Genomic DNA, 22,555 nt, shown 5'->3' on the forward strand with positions numbered 1-22,555 from the left:
ATCGATTGTGCATACAAATAGGGCTTAAGTGCGGGAGTATGCCGCGGTTAGAATTAGGCCGGTGATTTCTATACATACTATCAATAATTCCTCGGTACTATATACCTAGATTACCTAGGTATATAGTACCGAGGAATTATTGATTCAGATTGTAATGGAAAGTTATATTGGAACTGTTTTTATGGATGTTATTGGCATTTTAATTTAAGGGTCCACCGTACGATAGCGAGAGGCTACCCGATAGGTTAAGGACGCTTACCTTCAATGGTGGTTTTGTAGAGATGGCCTTATTGTTTATTTTGGTTAATATATTAAACACGATATATAATAATATCATAGTTAAAGGGTACCTATATCCAAAATAACGTGTAAGTATTACATTACTGGCAAGGCAAAGTAGGTGCTGAGAATATGATTATCATTAAAGATGTACAATATTACACACAGGAAAGTAAAAAAATATGTATGATTTGCTTTCTCAGTTTCTCACTAAAATAAAATGTCAAGTTCCTCTCATTCTATATTTCCATTCTTGGCTCCTCTTCTAAATTTAATTTAATTAATAAACGATTTCCGTTTGGAGGGCCATTATACCTTCCTTTGCTTTTCAGGAATTCAAAGGAATATTTTTAAAGAGCTATAAAATAATTGAACAGGTTTTTCATTATTTGTATCGAATATTAAAATAGTGTTTTGGTTTTTAAGATAACCTATCTTTATATTTTTTTACTACCAACGATGTTATAATTTATCATTCATCATCATCATCACCAGCCAATAATCATTCACTGCTGGACATAGGTCTCTCCCAAGGAGTGCCACAACACTCGGTCCTCGGCCTTCCTCATTCAACCACCTACCGGCTACCCGCCTAAGGTCGTCAATCCAGCAGGGAGGAGGGCGTCCCACGCAGCGTTTGCCTGTTCGTGGTCCCCACTCGAGAACTCCTCTACCAACGGTTATCGGTTCTTCGGCAGATATGAATTTATCATTAAATAAACTTATTTAAACTACAAAAAAAAAAGGTAATTTTGTTAAACCGTTCTGAGAAGTAGGCCTAAGTCAGCTAGGTGGAGATTTGTTTTCCAAAAGAAGAAAATAATAAATAATATCAACGCCGGAACCAGGAAACCAAAGTGTTAAGTGAATTAAATTAAAAAACCAAACCCTTAGGGGCTTTCACAGTGTTCTGATAAATAAATGATATTAATATTAAGGTGGGTCTCACGATCCATCACCACGATTAATCCTGAAGGAATACCTGAAGCCCTGCGCTTTCAGACTGTGGCGTTTGAACAGAGCTTTATTTACAACATCCTGTAAAACCCAAAAAAGTATCCAACATCCTGTGATGTTGGATACTTTTTTGGGTTTGCCATGCTAAAATAGGTATTATACGAGTATTATATTATGATTCTTTTCATCTTGAAATTAGTCGATTTCTGCAATGCAATAAAATGTATAATAAGTTTCAGAATGAGACCTTCCAGTTAAACAGTTTACCTAATTATAGTAATGTTAGTTATAGCAATGTCATTGGCTAGATTAATCTTTGGGTAAATTATCTATCACATAAATAAATATTATACTTAATTAAAATTTACGTAATATGGTTATTTTTTATGATAAGACATTGTTTATCTTTTCAAAACATTGTTTATCTTTTTATTTCATACCATTTTTATTTTATTAATATTATTTTACTTCACTTTACTTATTCAGGCCATTCAACAGGACCTCGATGGGGTTGAATGAACGCACATGCTTAAACCTCTTGATGTACTATGTGTAAATCCACCTCAAAGGTCTCCGAATTCAAATAAGTACGGGACTTGACATTATTACGCAAGATCAATTTATTAAATAGAGGTCTATGTATTCACCGTTATCTATCAGCTTTGAATCTATTGAAAACCTAATGTATAGTGACCACGCCATTATAGTCATCATTCAGCTTACCAACACTGTCACACAGCTAGAGAATTCTTCCAAGCTTTCCGTTTAAATTAACTTCGCCTTTGCTACTTTGGATTTAGAACATGATTTCGGTTGTTTGTGTCGGATTTAGTTGCTGGCTGGTCACTCTATGAGACGAAAAACTAAGTTTCGGAGGGCTGCTGCGCGAGTCACAACTCTATCTCGTTGCTTTAAACGTGCCGATTGCACGGCAGCTCTCGTTCGTTAGCTTTTCTTCAGTGTAGAGTAACCCCCCTGTACCTGACGCACACATAGGCAGGTTATCTCTTTATTAATGAGTACAATACCGCGGCCGTCAGTGCCATGCAAACTGACAAAAAGAACCATCGAAGCGTGTCTAACTTGCCAATATTTCTTTATCGCTCCATAATAGTGAGCGTTTGACACTCGCCAGCTATTTCCAACGGAACCACAAGCTATTATACAATAGCAATCCATTCAAACTCCACTGCTATCACGTGTTGCTTATGATCTATAATTGCCTGGTAAAGCAGTGGAGTTTTGACATTTTCAGGGTTTCCCATAGTAGGGTTATGGATGGATTTGGCTCGTGCTTTCCCAAAGGTAAGTGACGACAAACGATAGTAATTACTTTCGACAAGTCATTCAATAAGGTCTTGCGACAGTGTCGAGTTCGGATTTGTTTGTGTTTCATTAAATAAAATTGTGGGTTTTGAAATTTCCTATTTGATATAATGACTGCATAAAGTCGAACGTATGCAGTTGAATATAGTCTCTGGTCAGCCTTAGTGTAGCATAATATACGATCAAAAGAACTTCGTGAAGCGAAGTTCGATCATTATTATATGAGTCGCTTCATTCGAAGATACAGTTAACATAGGTAGTGTCTTTAGCCTACACGAGGATTATTCGCACGTTTAGAGAATCGATTCGATTCTTTTTTTTTTTTTTTTTTATGCTGTCTACCCCACCTCTATCGTTCGTTCAGCCGGTCACTTCATTCTTGTTCAGAGAAAAAAAGTTTTTACTTTGGGTATGGGTGGGCGGGAACCCTGTATCTTCGAATGAAGCGACTCATATAATAATGATCGAACTTCGCTTCACGAAGTTCTTTTGATCGTATATTATATTTCGTCGCTTCATTCTTCAGATACAGTTAACATAGGTAGATGTTCAGAGACTACTTAATTCGAGATGGATTTATGTCAATAAAACATAATTGAATTAGTAGAAAAACTTTTTTATTTTAATTTGTAACAGGTAAACAAATTTTTACAAAATTAAATTTTACTTCTGTTGACAATCAAAATTAATTAGACCAGAGCCGAAATGCGGCTTACATAATCAACTCACACTTTACAGTTACACTCAACTTATATAAGCTTACTACTATACCGATGCGAAGACGGAACGAGCAAAAGCTCCTTCGCCATCTGTTACTGGCCGGTTATAGAATCTAGCAAACGTCGTAGACGAGGCGGACCATCCAGCTGTTTTTCTTATGGTATCAATGCAGACCCCAGCGGAAGCAGCCGCTGAGCTGGAGGCGTGACGTGTGCTGTGAGCACTGAATATTGTTACGTCAACGCCTGACTCCGCTAGGGTTTGCTTAATCCACCTACTTATCGTTTGTGACGATGCCTTTTTATGAGGTTTATGGTGTGTGATCAACAAACTATCGATACCTTCAGGTCGCAACCCTTCGGTTACATTAAGATAGTCGTCAAGAGTTTTTGCCGGGCATATACTTGGCTTATCCACGAAATAGGGTAGAAATAGTACGGGTTGCTCTTTATTTGGAGCAGAGGTCTTTATAATGTCAGAGATTGTGATTTTAATACCAGTAGGGGACCTGGTTATGTTAGAGGTCCTAATCAGAGAAAAGGTTTGTACACGATGAGATGTGCACAAAGCCAGTAAAATTGTTAATTTTTTTGTAATTTTAGTTAGGTTTAGACTACTATTGGGATACCATTCTGAGACGTAATCAAGTACTACTTTAGGGTCCCAAGTAGTGCTATATTTGGGTCGTGGTGGTTTTTGCCTATATATTCCTTTCAGTAACCGTTTAATTCGCTCATCTGATCCTACGTTATTCCCAAGGAGTAATGATAGGGCAGATCGGTGACTATTAATGGTACCATAAGATGCTCCTTTATTGAAGAGATCTACTAGGAAAGCTATAACTGCTGAAAGAGGAGCTTCATAAGTATTAAGGTTATTTTCGATGCAAAATTGCCACCACAACTTGTATGTAACGGAATATTGTTTCATTGTATTGTCCGAGATAGATGCTAACATTAGATCTAGAGCTATATCTGGGGTATTTAGTCGCGTAAATGCTGTCCTGAGAGCGTCGCGGCCCCCAGGGTAAGGCTGGTGTGGAGCCGGTGATGCATTCTGAAACGTGAACGCAAAAGGTTCTCGTTAGGTTGAAAATAAACAATATCAGAGGTGAGCATTCTTGTTAGAAGTGGAAACCAAGCTTGTCCCGGCCAATAGGGGAACACTAATATGCCATTAGCTTTGTCATCGATAATTTTTCGCAAGCATTTTAGAATTAACGAGAAAGGTGGAAATGCATAGAAGAAAGTAAGATTCCAACTAACTGTAAACGCATCAACAGTGGCTGCATCAGGATCAGGTTTCCACGAGATGTACTGGGTGCATTTTGCATTCGTACGAGAGGCGAATAGATCTATTTCAGGATCTCCTAGAGTACGAACGATCGTTTGGAATGCCCAATCCGATAGTTCCCACTCTGTATCTTCATTTACTTTTCGCGATTCTTCATCAGCTTCTATGTTATCGCGTGTATTAATATAAGATGCAAATATGAAGATGTTTCGCCTCTCGCACCATTGCCAAATGGTTTTGGTCAAGTCATTTAAATGTGGAAACTTGATACCTCCCATGCGATTTATATAGCTAAGGGCAGTTGTATTGTCCACTCTGAGCAAAATAGAGCAATTAGAGTGAGCATTAGCAAAGCTTTTAAGGCCCATGAAAATAGCAAGAAGTTCCAGGCAGTTGATGTGAAAGAGTAATTCATCATCTTTCCATCCACCGTTTGCTCGTCTCCCATCACAAAATGCCCCCCAACCAGTCCTCGAAGCGTCAGTGTTTATTTGTAGAGCAAATTGTTGGTCTCGTCTCATGTAATTGCTATTTGACATGATATTTTGTTCCCACCATTGAAGGTCAGGTAAGATGACATTTGACGGTTTAAATGTTGCTTCAAAATCATCGTATTTTTGAAGAGCTAAATATTTCTGACACTCGAGGGCTTTGGTGTATAACCAACCATACCTTACAGCTGGGCAGGCTGCAGTAAGGACCCCAATCAAATAAGAAAATTCTATGATGGAACATCTAGGAAGATGGGAAAATTTTCTAATCAACCTTCTGATTCCTTGTCGTTTGACATCTGGCAAGCTAAGTGACATATCAATAGAGTTGTATATAAATCCTAAAAACTTACAGACTTGTCGGGGTTCAAGGTTGCTTTTGTCGTGGTTTATAACGAATCCTAAACATTTGAGCAGTTCTAATGTTCTGCTTACATTGTCGCTGCATTCAACGTAAGTATCTCCTATACACAATAAATCATCGAGATACACTACTGACCTATAACCCTTAGTACGGAGGTGCTTAACGACCTCTTTCATCAATTTAGTGAAGACCCTAGGAGCCACTGATAATCCATACGGTAAAGCTGTAAATTCGAAGAAATTTTCATTGAATTCGAAGCGTAGGTATTTGCGATGCTCTTTGGCCATAGGCACTAAAAGATATGCTTCTTTTAAGTCAATATTTGACATAAAACCAGCTTTAGGTACAAGCTTAGCAGCAGTCCTATGATCTTCCATCTTGAAATGGGTAGTTAATATAAATTTATTGAGCGCTTTTAAATTTAGTATAAATCTTTTAGATCCGTTGGCCTTGGGAATTAGAAAAATTGTGGAAATAAAATCATTTTTGGATCTATGGCATGGAGTAATGGCACCTAGTTCTAGCAGTTTATTGATAGATTGTAACATATCCGGTTGCTCGCAATTTGGCACAGAATTGTGAGGGATCAAGTTTTGTCTTACTTTCTTACAAAACGGTATAGAATACCCTTTTGAAATCCACTTAAGTACTTCAGAATTATTAGTAATTGAAAGCCAACAGTTATAAAAATACCGGAGTCTTCCAGCGTGTACCTCTATTGTTGTTGGGACGTTGCACGCTGTTTGCTCTGTGTTGACGACTTCTGTTGAGCATTGTAGCCCGCTGGAGGTCTCCGGCTGGCTGACGGAGTCTTCTTCGGCCCCCCCCTCCCTCCCCGATTCGGTGGAAAGCGAGAGGGCCCTCCCCAGTTTCCCTGGGGGCGTGAGCGACTTGTCGATGGTTGATTATATGACGTAGATGGTGGTTTTGGGTTAGGAGCGGGTTTCTTTATTTGTAACCCGTGCTTCTCAATAACCTTTGTAGCTTTGATTTTTTCAGAAAGCTTGTTTCCGAAAAGCATATCGTCATGTTCAACATCCTGCATAACATTTAAGAAGGATTTGTCTAATCCGGGGGTAATGAACTTTTTTCTAGCCTCTGTTTCTAAAAAGTGCAAGTCGCACAGCAGTCGACAGCTGTCGCTGAGGTATTTGATGGCTTGAAGTCTGTCCCTGCCATCGTCTAGAAGGAGCTCTTATCCTTTATTAAGGGCGGTTATACCGAGTCCTAATTGTTGCTGCACAGCTTCAACTTTTTTGTCCCGAGCTCGGGCCCCCTCATTCACGGCGGAAGATATTTCGGGGTTAAGTTTCGGCGGTTGAAGTAACGCGCAATTTTCTGGTACAAGGTACTCTTTGGCCAGTTTCTCTTTGGTCTCTTTATTTATTCCCTTTCGAAGAATAGGTAACCATAAACGAGATAAACTTTCGTGAATGTTCGCACCGAATTTTGGTGCCTCCTCGGTGGTTTCACCAAGAGCGGAGAGAGTCTCAGGATCCAATTCCGGTACGGTGACTGGTTCTTGGCTCGGCTCTTCAGTGTCCAAAACGTCATTTGTGCCGTTTTCGAGGACGTCCACGGGCTCTGGGACATTCCCATTAGTTTCGTGATCTAAAAAAGATATAATAACGAATGTTACTAAATGAGGGTAGAAGGAAAAAAAAATCGACTTTGGATTTTTTTTCTTTTTACATTAAAATCACCTTATATAACGTGATTTGAACTTTATTTTTGATTGCCTTCGTGAGGATACTCGATCCGCCTCCAGGCCTTATTTGTCGTAACATTGTCCATTGTTCACGCTTTATTTCAACGAATCCGTTTTTTAAACAGACCGAAATACCATCGTGTTAACACACGGTTAACCTCCCGGCAAATAGTTTACCTTCGTGGTGACACACGGTCAACCTCCAGGTTAAAATAAATAATCTTAGATATCACTTAATAAATAAAATTTTACTAACCTGAATCTTTGTCAGAGTCTTCAGACGAAGAATAGATAATACGGTTATATTTCCGTTGTTCCTGCTCCATTTTTCTAATTTTTTGTTTGTACCTTTCTATTTTCTTTTCATTATTTCTTTTCGGCATTGTACTGAGTTTTTAAGAACGTATTTTTAACTTTTTACTTAGGGCACGTGCGAACGCTGCCTCGCGCAAGAAAAGAATGAAGTGACCGGCTGAACGAACAATAGAGGTGGGGTAGACAGCATAAAAAAAAAAAAAAAAAAAAAGAATCGAATCGATTCTCTAAACGTGCGAATAATCCTCGTGTAGGCTAAAGACACTACCTATGTTAACTGTATCTGAAGAATGAAGCGACGAAATATAATTATTTTATAAGTTTTTGTATTAAAGTAATGTACAATCTCAGCACAAATCAAATTGATTGTAGCCAGACTGTATCAGAGTATCTCTAGGTAGGATTACAATCCCCAGGCGATCAAGTCTGTCCAAATTTATTTTCTTTCAGCAATCCTAGACAGTTTTTTCTACCTATCATCACTTCAAATCCCTGAAGAGCAAACCGAAATATTGTAACACAGAAACTTTATAAAGATACTAAGTTAACAAGTAAAATATACAAATATAAGGTATACCTTCCAATTAGCCTGTACTATCAAAGTTTGGTTCTTTTTAGCTCAAAAATTTACTCATCGGAATTTTGCAATTGCGAACTAAGTAAAGTCCAGGTTTCTCAACCAGGTTGCAGTGGTATTCGATAAAGTAAATTATAACTAGTGTGTTTTTTTCTGTGGCTTCATACAGAAGCTGAAACATTTTTGGGCCGATTTAAATACCAGCCTAAAAATCATTTATTTTATCATTTCGATGATTTTGAACTTCGGCTAGGTGGAACTATTACATCATAATCATTTTTACATACTTATATACGTAGGTACAGCATTATTTTATTAAAATATGTAAAAACCGGCCAATAAAGTATTTATACCAGATAATACTCGACTAGCGGTTCGTCGCTTAATAAATCATAAGCTCTATTTCTAAGGCGTGAAATTTATCTTTTAATTCCAGTCCGTGGAATAATGTCTCCATTTGCTGGATGGCTTAGTGTCATATTTCGCTCTGTTATTTATGGTATTCTAATTTAACGTTACGTCTTGGTAATAATTTCGCCTCGGAATATAAAGGCAAAAATCCGAGACAGTGACGAACAATTCATACGAATCTTATAAGTATTTATTTATTATGAGTAACCTGAAAAAAAAAACTCATGTTTTTTTGTAGTTACAAATTCCGCCCACGGTAAACAAACGCCGTTGAAAACAAGTTGTAAATAATTAGTCGTCACATCACCAAAAATTTCGTGTCAGTCTACGGTAGTCGCGGACGTGTTGACAAACTGATCGGGCGATAATTCCACATCCGGATCCGGTCGCCACACAAGACGCTGACAAAGATTACTTATTGTGACGACAAATCGTTAAGTCACGTTTTGATAGGAGTAAAAAAATAATAGTAAGAAAAGCTTATTATGTAAAATATTCTCATTTAAGTATAAGTTCTTCGTGATTTTAATTATAATACGCATACCATCACGTAACGTTTGGATTGAAGTAAAAATAGATACTTAGTAAGAAAATATTTTTATTTACAATTCATGAGTTCACCGTAATTTTATTTACAAATCCCTATCGTCTCAGTGTAATGGTAAACCAATATATTTTCTAACAAAAAGTTGTACTATTTCATGTATTTCAAAACCAAGAATAAATAAATTAAATCAACTCGAATTTACTCATTCAAACAGCTCCATTCACAAAACAACTTAGGACACCAAGTGAGTGTCCTATCTGTGGCCACGTGTCGCAACGTTAATACTTCGTACGTGAGCGGCCGCCCTAATGCACTGACTACGGGACGTGTCGCGGAGACGCGCGACTTTCCGCATTTGATTGCGCGGACGTGGGTGTGCGGGCGACCTTATTTGGGTGATAGCGTATCGCGGCTGCGTTTAAATTATCTGAGGTTCGTAATTTTAAAATGCTTGCTTATGTTATGTTCGTCAAATCTCCCTGGAAGGTTGTCAGTAACAGGTTATTGAGGCTTATATCAACTATATGCCCAGATAAAATTATTAAGGTATGTAATTAAAACGGTATTCTAATTAGAGTTTAGTTTTATCAATTTTATTCCAGCTAGATTTCTTAATAGGCAACCTAGCTATTCCGCTAGCTAGAACTTCGCAAATCCTTTAGTAGCGTACAATTTTTAAGAAAGATTTTGAAGTGTGTTATTTTTCGGATCCTATATAATACAAACATATTTTTTTTCTCTTTATAATTTATTAGTGAACACGTAGATTTTGTAGTTAATAAAGTATTAATTCTTAATAGCACAATACTGAGGCAAATCTTGTCGGTATAAACTTTCCCAGAACTCAATTTCTTCTTTGTCAGGGAATGACCTTGATATCAGGTTCTCGTTGATTTCCAGATAGTCTTGCTTCTCTAGGGTAAATGGGACCCACTTGTCTCCTAACGAATCATCTGGAGTGGGATTTCTGAAATGTACACATTAAAGTTAGAAAGAACAGTTAAAATTAGCTATAGTTTGCTGTTATTTTGGTCAGCTATTACAAGAACAGTTTTTCTTAAGTATTTTCCTTCATTTTGACGAATTTACGTATATTCTCAAGAACGCCAGTATTTAAGAATTGAAAATAGATGAAGTTGAGTGAGTTTTATCTTAGTTAGAATTCAGAGAGAGAAAAAAACCGTTGGCCTTATAATGGTGATAAAACCTTAACAGACAATTTAAACAATCAATGATCTTTTTAAAAACTCACTAATATGAGGATTCAATAATAGATTTGTATAGCATACCCATATTTCGCAAAGTTGGTCCAAAGTTTGGAAACAGTATCAATGCATTTGTAGCTAGGTTTGCTCTTGTCTATGGGTTCATTTAAATCGGTGTTGAACAAATAAAACAAATCATCGGCATGAAGGACGGATTTCTTTCCGGGTAGAATATCTTCTATCTTCAGTAGCTTTTCAAAGATATTTCTTTCTGTGTGGCAATTAAATTGATAGAAATAAACTTTAGATTTTTTTGCAGCAATGGCTTTAACCATCTGCACTGCGGGGTACATGAATATAACCATTGACACGATTCTGACTAATGGTCCAAGGTTCTCTCGTGTGACTTTCTCATTTCCGAAATAGTATTTTTTTACTTTTTCACCGATCTCCAGTTGTTTTGGAATTGAAACATTCCATGCAAATTCATCAGAAACAAAACTTTCCAAATAATTGTTCGATGCATTTATAATTTCCTCAAGTGGTCTTTTCGTTGAGAAATACATGAGAGCTTCATCAGCTGTATGACCTATAATAACTTCAACACCTTCATGGATACCATTCGAAAGTATGTCCGTACATTTGCCAGTGAAAAACCTCTCATTATTTCCAAATTGTGTTTCACTTACAATCAACCAGTGAAGGTTGATCCAAGGCTTCTCTTTTTCAAAAAATGCAATATTGGGTATTTTATTTATAAGGTTATCAATGGGCTGTGATTTAAAAAACTCGAGAAGTTCTCTGTCATCATCGGTGTCTTCTTTTCCCAATAGACGTGCGAGATTTCTTGCTTTCTCTTTATAAAAGGGTGCTGTGGTCCAGCCAGCATTAGAATTACCGCTCTGTACAATAGCCCTTTTAAATAATCCCTTACTCATAGGAGAAACTAGATGGAATGAAACCGATGCTCCTCCAGCACTTTCACCAAAAATAGTAATATTTTCAGGATCGCCACCAAAATTGTGGATATTCTTCTTAATCCATCTCATGGCAGCAACTTGATCTTTCATACCAGCATTGCCAGGTGCTTCTTCCAAGTCTAGACAAAGAAAACCTAATATTTCTAGCCTGTAGTTGATGGTTACTAAAACCACATCTTTGTCAACAAGAAAATCTGGTGCGTACCAGTCGGAGTCTCCTGATCCGCTGACGAAAGCCCCTCCGTGAATGAAGATCATGACTGGTAGAGCCTTGCTTGGCTTGATGTCTTTAGTGTAAACGTTTAGATACAAGCAGTCTTCACTGCCTGGTATCACCATTTTCATCAAATTATCGTACTGGTGGCAATTAGGCCCATGCTTTAGTGCGCTTCTTACGCCACTCCATGGTTTAAGAGGCTGCGGTGGCTGAAATTATACAAAATGTTATTGCTTTTTGTAATGACGGATATTCAATGTGTAGGACCTACATATTGCATACTATACATTGTAGGTACCTATCTAGATATAATTTAAATGAAGTTGGTAAAACATTTTTTTTTTTTTCATTTTAAAATATCGTTATTACTGTACCTTGAATCTCAGATCACCGATCGGTGGAGCAGCATACGGAATTCCTTTAAAACTGTAATATTTTCCACCAATTATATTGTCTATCACTTCTCCTTCTAATGCCCCTTCAGTAACATTAACGACCACCATACTGTTGATAACTGTATTCAATATCTGTGTGTATGGTTCAAGAACCGAATGTCTTATGAAATATAAAAACAAAAGTTGCTTTTATTGTTTACATTGAGTCTTATCTAAGTTAAACATAATATCTTATCATTGACGATGACTAATTCATTCTGAGGAAATTTGATGAAGCTAAGATTTGGCTTGAAATATTTGACTATCACAGGTATTTAATCAGATTTTCGTATTTAGGTTTTTCCACTTAAGGCTGATTTTTTAATAGCCAGATAAAATTTATATGGGGAATAATTCTGATGCTGTCACGTCTGAATGTTTGTATTCGACAGTGACAGCAACAATTTTATTCATTAGATAACATTTATCTGACTATTGAAAAATCAGCTCTTAATTAGATAAACTAGATAATTAAGCACCCCAGTAACAACTGTTGATAAACACTTTGTGGCCTTCTGGCTGATGACTTAGCGTAATTGTGTTCAAAATATTTTTATATGTTTAGATAGTTATATGAAGATAAAGTGTCTATAAATGTACTTGTACTTGTAATCTAAACGATTATTTAGTACATAGGTACATAATATCTGAACTTTGATATCAAAATAAATAAATAGGTACCTGTAAATTTAGGTACATCATCAAAATAAGTAAATTAATCTGCCTTATTCACAGATAAAATTCCGCCCTGTTTTCTCAACACCGCTACACCATTCCTAGTTGCAGATTATAGCAGTCACTGAAAGATTCACTCAACTCTGTAAAGTCGACTCCTCTTTCTAATTAGGTTTGGTAAGTCTCCAGTTAACATCTAGTCGCGCTGATTAAGAGCAAGCGAATTCTGTTAGTCGGGTATTTGAGTAGCTTCTATACATAGCTGATTACTGTTTAGTAAATAACATTAAAATTTGCTGTTCTTTGTTAACATTTTATATTTAAAGTTATTTTGATTGTTGTTCATTGTATAATCAAAAAAATCATCAATAAGTAAAATACGTAAGTACCTACCATACCGTTTATTAACCATTAGCAAGGTAAAGGCAAATAAGTGTAAAAATCGCATAAGTACCTAATTGTTCCCATGATCTTCATGTTTTTCCTGCTTATGCTCCCTTTGCACTCTACGATAGACGCTAATCTGACTGCACCAGGTGACAAAGTCTAACCTAGCTCTTGTGTGTCACCTTAACGATAGAAAGATAAACAAACATCTTCTTATGTTTTTGAAGTCCACTTCCGTAAATTCTGAAATACAGCAACCAGAGCCTACAAGCGACAAAAAACCGTCAGAAAATAACAAAACAGTGTCCCGCGGGCTTCGCCAGTATTCAGCGCATGTTCACCCGGCCCTTACGTGTTGGAACCGGATAGCGCCGGTTCCAGCCGGTTCAAACCGGTTCGGTCCCCTGACAGGTCACCATAAATTTTCGTCGTATCAGCTAGCTGTGAGTGAAGGCTACGTCTGATTTCCCGGGGGGACGCGTGCGATTTTAAATACGTGGCTTGCGTGACCTGGGAATGTTTTTTTTAGTGCGGCACCGAAAATCAGTTGCAAGCCATATCTGCACGCACTCGATAAAAAAATAAGGATACCTACTTGTTCATTAATTTGAGGCACTACAACATGCTACAATAATACGCTGAAACTTTATTTATTTTATAATATACTTAGGTATTTATAGAACGAACTACCTGTTTACATAATATTTGAAGCGTCTACGAGATATAGGTTTAGTTAGTTAGGCTTTTGTTTTACGACTTTTGAAAGTGACAGTCGACCTTAATGCGTTATGCTTAATATATTATGCGGCAGCTAATCCTAAACCCACCGAACGAATATCAACCGCACGTAAAAAGTACGACGTGAAACCTTAAAATTCATTACCACTCCCGCTTATCCGGAAAGGGGTGAAAAATCCCTTTTCTCTCGTAAAGCATAGCGGGACTTATTGATTTTGCTACTTTCAGTGCCACTGCATAATACCGACTCCTGAATATTGTATGTGGAGGATGCCGAGGGTGCCAATATCTACAGAACAATGTTGTCATGTCAACCTATGGTTTTTGGGGATAATTTTCCTTTTCATGTTTTCCTTCAACGCCCATTTACAATGCCGGTAGTCTGGGCTTTTAAGTTATCGATGGCGATAGTTTTATAAACTGACGTTATGATAACGTATTTACTACTAAAATTAATAAATTTACAAAAGTAACATAAATAATAAATACCCAAGACATCAAATAATGTTATTTTTTTAAATAAAACACCATCCGACGTAATCTGAAATGTTACGTAATAAGACAAGCCCAATCGCGAAATCAAAACATTACACGAATTCGAATTTCAATTTTCGTCGTCGCCCGGACCGGAAGTCGACAGAGAGCGGAAGAGGTCCGAAGTTTATTAAACTTGTTGGCTGATTTATGACAGTCTATTGTTTTTGTGACGGCAGCCGGCAGTCTCGATAGCTCGCGCCAACTGCGACAAATTCGGAAATAGGACTTATTTTTAAACCTAGACCAAACATTGGGTTGGTGTTATTAATTTAAAACGTACCTACGTACAGTCAGCTGTATCAGTAGCTGTACACTTTTGTACCTTGTCAAACTCACAAACTGCCTATTAAAACATTGTCAGTTTGTTATGTAAGTACCTAGCTAGTTTGACAAGGAACAAAAGTCAAAGTCAAAGTCAAAGTCAAAGTCAAAATTTTTTATTCATCGTACAAATATAAAATTTTCTGATGAACGTCAATTTTTACAAATTACTCTCCGTTCGGATAAGGGGGGGCTCTTTCTGTCTAAGGAGAAGAACGGAGGCAAGAAACTCCTGAGCCATCTTTTCAAAAAAAGACTTAAAACTAGTTGGTATACAATACATATAAGCTTAATAATAATTATTATAATAATATGAGCAGAGCTAACTACTTATCACAGCCATGCATTAACGTCCTCTAAGTAATCATCAATTTTATAATAAGCTTTTTTACTGAGTTTCTCTTTAATGTAACACTTAAACTTATTCTCTGGCATTTGAGCAACTTCTGTTGGAAGCTTATTATAAAATCTAATACAGTACCCTAAAAACGATTTATTAACTTTCGCCAGACGCACCGCTGGAAAAGCCAGCTTATGCTTGTTCCTAGTATTAATGTCATGATTACTGCCAATTGTATCAAAAGTTGAAATATTCTTTCGTACATACATTAAATTGGCAAAAATGAACTGACATGGAACTGTAAGGATGTTAATTTCTTTAAATAGTTCTCTCAATGAATCCCTGGAACCAAGTTTGTATATAGAGCGGATGGCTCTTTTCTGTAATACAAATATAGTTTCAATATCAGCGGCTCTACCCCAAAGCAAAATGCCATACGACAATAAGCTGTGGAAATAACTAAAGTAAACTAATCTGGCGGTTTCAACGTCGGTCAGCTGTCTAATTTTCCGTACAGCAAAAGCTGCGGAGCTCAACCTTCCAGCCAATTTGGCAATGTGAGGTCCCCACTGCAACTTTGAATCTATAGTCATACCAAGAAAGACAGTATCATTAACTAGGTCCAATTTATTCCCATCTAGAATAATGTTAGTATCGCATTGTCTAACATTCGGCAGTGTAAATTTAATACATTTCGTTTTCTTAGAATTCAATAAAAGATTATTTACGGTAAACCAATCGTGTATGTCAGATAGAATAGAATTAATTTCATAAAAAATATTTTCACTTCTTTTAACTTTAAAAAGCAAAGAAGTATCGTCAGCAAATAAAACTATATTGGTCAATTTTTCAACCATAAAAGGCAAGTCATTAATATAAATGAGGAATAAAAATGGTCCTAGAATAGATCCTTGAGGGACGCCTATCTTTACATGAGCCCCCTGTGATTTAGTATTGTTAATATCGACCCTTTGTTGCCTCTTGTCTAAATATGAAGCTATCAAATCTAAATCCTTTCCTCCTATTCCATAGTATCTCAGTTTCGAAATTAAAGTCTGATGGTCTACACAATCAAACGCCTTCGACAGATCACAGAAGACTCCAATAGCATCGTGATGGTCTTCCCAGGCGTCAAATATGTGCTTAATTAACGCAGTACCGGCATCGGTTGTTGATTTGCCCTTTGTAAAACCATACTGCTGGCTATGAAACAATCGAGCTTCATTGAAATGCAAAAGCATCTGATTGAGTATGACCCTCTCAAATATTTTACTCAAAACTGGAAGAACCGAGACAGGTCTGAAATTTGCGAACAAAAGTGTATAGCTACTTATGCAGCTGACCGCACCTAGGTATGTCCTCTTATTTATTCTTCATCTCTATTTGGAATTAGTGCAGTGCAGGTATATGTATAATCCGTTTAATTACAGCAAATGCCATCTTGAATGATGTATACAACGCGAGAAATATACATGAAATGGTTGATGTCTTTAATGGGCTCATATGTTTAATTTTTGAAAAACATGCACCATTACACAAAATAATAATAAAACAAAGTCCTTGTCCGTGGGTCACAGATACCATCAAACAGATGATGTCCTTACGTGATAAAGCTTTATCCCGGGCTTATTCTACAAAACGTGAGTCACATCTCAGGTATTATAAAGATCTAAAAAATACAGTAAATAGTGCCCTGAAAAGAGAAAAAGAGGCTTTTTTTACTCACTTTGTAAATAACAACAAACAAAACCCTGTGAAAATGTGGAAGTATTTGAAACAGACTTCAATTTTAGGCAACAATAATCGTTTAAATATTCCACAACATCTTAACGATCCCGATGAGATAAACGACTTCTTTTTGGATGTCCCAGGTGACCCTAAAATCGACGAAAATTTATTGAAATTTTACAAAAGGAACAAATATGGCTCAAATGAATTTAAAATTGACAACTGTACTCAAGATCAGGTTCATAAAATAATTAAATCAATAGGTACCAACGCCTCCGGCTATGACTCTATATCAATAACAATGATTAACATGACGCTACCGATCACCCTTCCCATAATCACTGACATGGTCAATAGATCGATTTCGGAAAACAGCTTTCCCGAAGCCTGGAAATTAGCTAGGGTTAAACCCATGCCAAAATGTGCAACTGTAGAAAATATTAAAGATTTACGTGCCATAAGTATTTTGCCAGTAGTGTCAAAAATATTGGAAAGAGTTGTGTGCACTCAGCTGACAAACTTTTTAGAACAGGAATCCATACTTCCTCCTTTTCAATCAGGCTTTCGAAGTTGTCACGGTACTGCCACAGCCCTAGCACATGTATGTGATGATATTTTAACAGCATCCGATACCGGTAAGGGCAGTATTTTAGTTCTGTTGGACTTCTCTCGAGCCTTCGACTGCCTCAGCTCCGAACTATTGCTTGCCAAAATGTCGTATTATGGAATCTCTGAAACGACTTGCCAATGGTTTCAATCATTTCTAACAAACCGATCCCAATACGTAGTAACTGAAGATGACCAGGGAAATGTTAGGCAGTCGCAGATTAAAAATATTTCGAGAGGTTGTCCACAGGGGTCTATACTAAGCCCTCTCATTTTTATAATGTATACCTCAGATCTGATCACCAACTTAAGGCACTGCAAGGTGCATCTGTACGCAGACGATACTCAATTATATTATTCCTTTGATCACCGACGCACAGACGAGGCAGTACAGCGCATAAATTCGGACTTGGATTTAGTTTACAATTGGACAAAGAGAAACTCTCTAGTTCTTAACCCCTCCAAATCAAAGTTCATGGTCCTGGGAACAAAACAACAATGCGAACAAATCACGAAAAATTCGCCTCAAATTATTATAAATAGTAAAACGGTGGAGAGAGTCTCAACGGCAAGAAATCTGGGCCTACAAATGGATGAGCAATTAAAATTTATTGAACATATAAATCAAAAAATCAGGACTGCATTCTTTCGTCTTAAAGTTCTTTACGGAATCCGTGACTTTCTGAAAGTAGACGTAAGTGTAACACTGACGGAATCACTAATCCTTTCAATTTTTAATTACTGTGACTGTGTGTATGGGCCTAGGATCTTTGAAAAAACCAGTCGAGCTATACAGCGTGTCCAAAATGCATGTACACGTTTTTGTTTTGGCATACCCAAGCGATCCCACATAACACCCTATTTAACAGAGTTGAAAATTCTGAAAATGGAAGGGCGTAGAAAGCTGCATCTTGCAAGTCTCGTCCATAAAGTGGTTCATACAAAGAAACCAAAATACTTGCACGATAAATTTGAATGGCTCGGAGACGCTCACAACAAAGATACTCGAAGTAAAGTCCAGAGTAAAATGGCCATTCCAAGTCACAAGACAGCTAATTTCAGATCAGGGTTCAGATTCGCGGCATCGAAAATCTGGAATGATTTGCCTCCTCCACTACAACAAAACATGTCGAGCTATTGCTTCAAATTTAAATTGAAATCTTTTCTTATTAATAAACAAATTGAACTAACGGAAAATCTATATATAATATCAAAATCTGTAAAAAAGAACATTAAAAAAGTCACGAAGATAAATAGGTAGTCTAAATAGTGCTACACACACCACTGCTACACACATCACACACAACACGTCCCCGGATTTATAACAGATGTAGCTGGTCCCTTCATCATCAGGGATCGCTATTTTAAAAACTCCACCTGTATACTTTTAGGCGCAGGCCACCGTACATATGCTTTTATGGATAAAAACAGCTTTATATATATTGTTGTATACCTTTGTGTATATATGTATTATTTATGTATTAATTATAACTTTACTGTCTCTGTGTCACTATAATGTGTGTGCGTGTGATCTTATTTTTTGTTTTAAGTATAAAATAAACTCTCACTACAAATTATTAATTATCAATATACCTACTATGTAAATAAACGCAAACAAAAACATTGCATAATTTAGGTTTAAATTTTTAAAGAGTACAAAATGCTAATTTACGCAATTGATAATATTATTTACTTTCTTTCTATTATTTACTTTCTTTTCTTTTCTTTTTGAGCAACCTCTGCGTTTTGTTAAACAAAATTTATTATATCCACTATAGGGATACGCTGAAAATCAGCGCTGTATGGATCATAAGTATATTTGTGAATCCGGCAGCATTTGCTGAGCGTATTTCCAATTGCCGGAACAAACTAGTGTGTACACCTATGAATAAGTAGTAACTAAGTAATTTTTGATGTTGTTTTATATAACTATAATAATATTATTGTTTAAAAAAAATTATGGTATCTATGTATAAAATCATTAGGATTAAGTACTGGCAATGTTTGGCAATAAAAACCATTTTCTTTCTTTCTTTAAAAATAAAAGTATTACAATTTGTTATCAAATAAATCATTTGCTAATTTCATTGCCAGCCGTTAGTATGGTTCCAGATCCAGACAGACTCGGGCCAAAGATAACAGAACTGCAACTAATACAGTGCAGCGGCAAGTTGCTCGGGGCCGATACTAAACGCGAGTATTAAAAAGAAATCCGTTCTGTAAGAAAGTGCTGGAGTTTCGAGCTGGTTGTTCTAGTGATGTACTTGTATCGATTGCGGTTTATCGATGTTATATTATTGAGAATTTAAATTAAGTAGGTATTTGGAAAGAGGCCTGAGGAAATAATCACACTTTAGCAAAGACGTGAGGTAAATTAATAATAATAGTCGCACTTGAATACATTCGAAAAGTTTTACTTAAAAAAGTCGACACCAAGCCATTATTAATGGATAAATATAACGGATTTATGCCTAAATAAAATTAATAGATTTAAAAATTTAAAACAATACCCATATTTTTTTGTTGCTTATATTGTGATGCGCTGATAAATTTACTTGAATATTGCAAACGGTGCGGCGTCATATTCCGTTTAGTAATTTTGTCACTGGAACTGTCATTGCTCTCGAGAGTATATTTTAATGGGCTTATTTACTAGGTATTTCCACTATGAATACCGACAAGACCCCATCACTAGTAGCCAGCACATGATAAAGGCGGATATAATGTAGTGCTTTCAAACAGGACCGAAGTTTGCGTGCGGAGGCTGCGGCGGCAGACAAATGACAACCGACGACAATATTAGAGCCTCTAAGATGGGGGAAAAATAGCAACTTTTCCTAAGGCTTATTCCTATATTGTGGCCCAAGTTGAGGGAAACTTTGCCATGGAAATCGCAGGGAATTGTGTTAACATTTACTTTGATAAAACGAGGATGTTGTATTGGTTGTAGTGTAGGTAGCGGCAGCGTTCTATAATACTTCAAGTAAGACTTTTTGTATACTTGAGAAATACTCTTTTTACGTAAGTCAAACATTAATATAAAAATCTTTCCTCACACAGGCAAAATGTATTTCTAGACTTTGCGTTTATCGGCCGGCATACTGTGGTTCGCATCTAATCCACAATATTCCGGATATAATTGCTTAATTAAGATGATTACCGGTAGCAATTTGCTCGCCGTGCCAATTATTAACCTAATAGTGGCACCATCAGCTGCCATCATAGATGCGTCGAAATTGGATTAGCCGGAAGACCGTGCCAGTAGGCAGTTTAGGGGCAAATCGGTTATCGCTGGCCTACCGGCCAGCTGTGACTGAAAATTTCAGAACTCTCTAAACACTGTTGGTTTCAAGAATTTTAAACAACACTGAAAAAAATATCTAAATTAATGTGTTAGCTTAAATTTACACAGCATTTCAGCAAAAACACCGTTTCAGCTCTTCTGATAAGAATTAAGCCCCACTTGTACAAACATATTAAATCTAGATTTAGTGTCATTTCTCGATTTAAGAAACGTCAGTCCATATAATATTTGACACTAAATCGAGATTTAACACTAAATCTACATTTAATATGTTTCTGCAAGTGGCCCTAAGAAACAATCCATAAGCAGCGTCGCGTCGCTCACCTGCTAAACATCTGTAAAATCCATACAAGTTACGTCAGATTTGACAGGCGAGCGACACTGCTTAAGTATTGTTAATTTCTCATGTTCGGTGATGGTAACCCCACACCTCCAGCGTTTGCCGCCGACAGAAAGGAATAACAGACGCTGTCGCGACAGCACCAGACTTGCCCCACAATATTTGCGTAAGATGTAAGTGGAGTTCTTTGTACGCTCCGTGAGAAAGCGCGCCTGACATTTGTTCCCGCCGCGATGATACACCTAAAACTCCCCGAATAGAAGACCTTTATTCTGCTTACACTTTTTAAAAGCATATTCTTTTAGAGCACATCTTTTGAAGTGGTTGCGGAAGAGACGTTTGAGTGCGCGGAACTTGTTTTACGGTCGGGTTACTGCATTTACTTGAGCTCCTGCTTTTCCTTTTAAAGGTCGTAAACATTAGTTCTTACAATAACAGCAACAAAAAGTGTTGCTGCACCGACCGGGTTAAACCACTAAAAGTGAGCTCTAGCCGTAATAAAGAAGAAAAGACCGAACGGGAACTAAAAAACAGAAATTTATTCAGGATTTATTTCATAACTAAAATCGCTATTAAGTCTATTCCCTTCAGGTGTGTGTTGAATTAAACTATTCAACATAATATCATTACACAATTCATGTTATGACTATGACATTCAGTATCTGATTGAAAAATCCGTTATCAATTAATCACAGATAAAACACAAAACCGCTCGAAAATTCATCGTCGCGTCCCACAACACTGATAAATCCGCGGCAAAATGTATGCAAAACGGCGACACACCTCAACAAGCTGCAAAGGCGAGCCGCCGGACGCAGCTCAAACATTGAAAGAACAAGCGAGCAGCGACAAACAACAAAACCAGTTTGATCTACTCTTTGAGCTTCAATTTGCACCTCAATTTCCCCTCAAGGCCTGGTTAGGGTTAGAACTGTGAGGGGTGTAGAGGCTCACGTTGACTGGTCGCATTGATGATGTGGGAACTGTAGGTTTGAGAGTTTTGACGACCGAATGGCGAAGTGGTCAGTGACTCTGACTACTGAGCCGAAGGTCCCGGGTTCGATTCCCGGCTGGGGCAGATATTTGTTTAAACACAGATATTTGTTCCCAGGTATTGGATGTGCCCGTAAAATGGCAATAGGCCCGCCCCCTATTACATTGGGACTAACATAACACTCTGGCGAAAAGTGGGTGCAGCAATGCACCTCTGCCTAACCCGCAAGGGAGTACATTAGTACAAGGCGTGAGTGTGTGAGGTTTGAGATTTATGACTTTGATTTATGTTTTCAATGTCTAGATTTTAAATAAAATCCAACCAGAGGATTAAAAGCTACGAAAGAACAAGTGAACTATATTGCATCCTCTTTTATGTGTGAAGAGTAGAGCCGTGAAAAATTAAAGGCACTCTTTGATGTCAGTGAGTAGCTCTACAGGCTCTATCAGTAAACCTCGTCGTCTGAACCACTCAAGTAGAAGCCTTTACAAATCTGAACGCAGTTCATCTAGTCTAGATTAGTCTAGCCTCTGTTTTTCATCATCCTTTATCTCAATTTCTGGAGTGTAATTCAAGCACCCTATCGCAAAGCCATGAATAAATATCGTAAATGACAAAGTAATTAGTGTCAAATTCATAATAAGACATTTTGAAATCGAATTGTCACTGTCGAACAAAAATAGTAACACAGTCGTTATCGTTGAAAATCTAAAGTTATAAAAAATTTATTCTTTCTTATCGTTGATTATACGTTAACAGTG

At 37.1% G+C, this 22,555-nt stretch overlaps 3 protein-coding genes across 3 annotated transcripts in view; all 3 read right to left on the reverse strand.

Moving 5' to 3' along the window:
• Nucleotides 1-22,555, reverse strand: part of LOC105385660 (teneurin-m) — a 392,514-nt gene that overhangs the window by 323,704 nt on the left and 46,255 nt on the right. The gene's annotated exons all lie outside the window — the stretch shown is intronic.
• On the reverse strand, nt 5,910-7,521 carry LOC119691941. Its single transcript, XM_038107163.2, has 2 exons — nt 7,395-7,521; nt 5,910-7,041 (listed from the first exon to the last, which is right to left on the reverse strand). The coding sequence occupies exons 1-2, from the start codon at nt 7,519-7,521 to the stop codon at nt 6,626-6,628; spliced, it is 543 nt and encodes a 180-aa protein (XP_037963091.2). The 3' UTR covers nt 5,910-6,625.
• Nucleotides 9,564-11,966, reverse strand: LOC105385661 (esterase B1-like). The gene is made up of 3 exons (XM_048625230.1): nt 11,765-11,966; nt 10,278-11,599; nt 9,564-9,955 (listed from the first exon to the last, which is right to left on the reverse strand). Exons 1-3 carry the CDS (start codon nt 11,891-11,893, stop codon nt 9,775-9,777), a joined length of 1,632 nt encoding a protein of 543 aa, XP_048481187.1. The 5' UTR covers nt 11,894-11,966; the 3' UTR covers nt 9,564-9,774.

The sequence above is a fragment of the Plutella xylostella genome, chromosome 13, assembly GCF_932276165.1.
Source record: "Plutella xylostella chromosome 13, ilPluXylo3.1, whole genome shotgun sequence".
Classification (NCBI taxonomy): Eukaryota; Metazoa; Arthropoda; class Insecta; order Lepidoptera; family Plutellidae; genus Plutella; species Plutella xylostella.

What these genes read in the sequence shown, in the direction of transcription:
- LOC119691941 (XM_038107163.2), bottom strand. Translation starts at nt 7,521, where the DNA reads ATGCCGAAAAGAAATAATGAAAAGAAAATAGAAAGGTACAAACAAAAA. An exon ending in AGACTCTGACAAAGATTCAG is followed by an intron (nt 7,042 to 7,394) that starts GTTAGTAAAATT and finishes TATCTTTTTTAG; the next exon opens with ATCACGAAACTAATGGGAAT.
- LOC105385661 (XM_048625230.1), bottom strand. Translation starts at nt 11,893, where the DNA reads ATGGTGGTCGTTAATGTTACTGAAGGGGCATTAGAAGGAGAAGTGATA. An exon ending in TCGGTGATCTGAGATTCAAG is followed by an intron (nt 11,600 to 11,764) that starts GTACAGTAATAA and finishes GTATAATTTCAG; the next exon opens with CCACCGCAGCCTCTTAAACC. An exon ending in ACCAACTTTGCGAAATATGG is followed by an intron (nt 9,956 to 10,277) that starts GTATGCTATACA and finishes TGTACATTTCAG; the next exon opens with AAATCCCACTCCAGATGATT.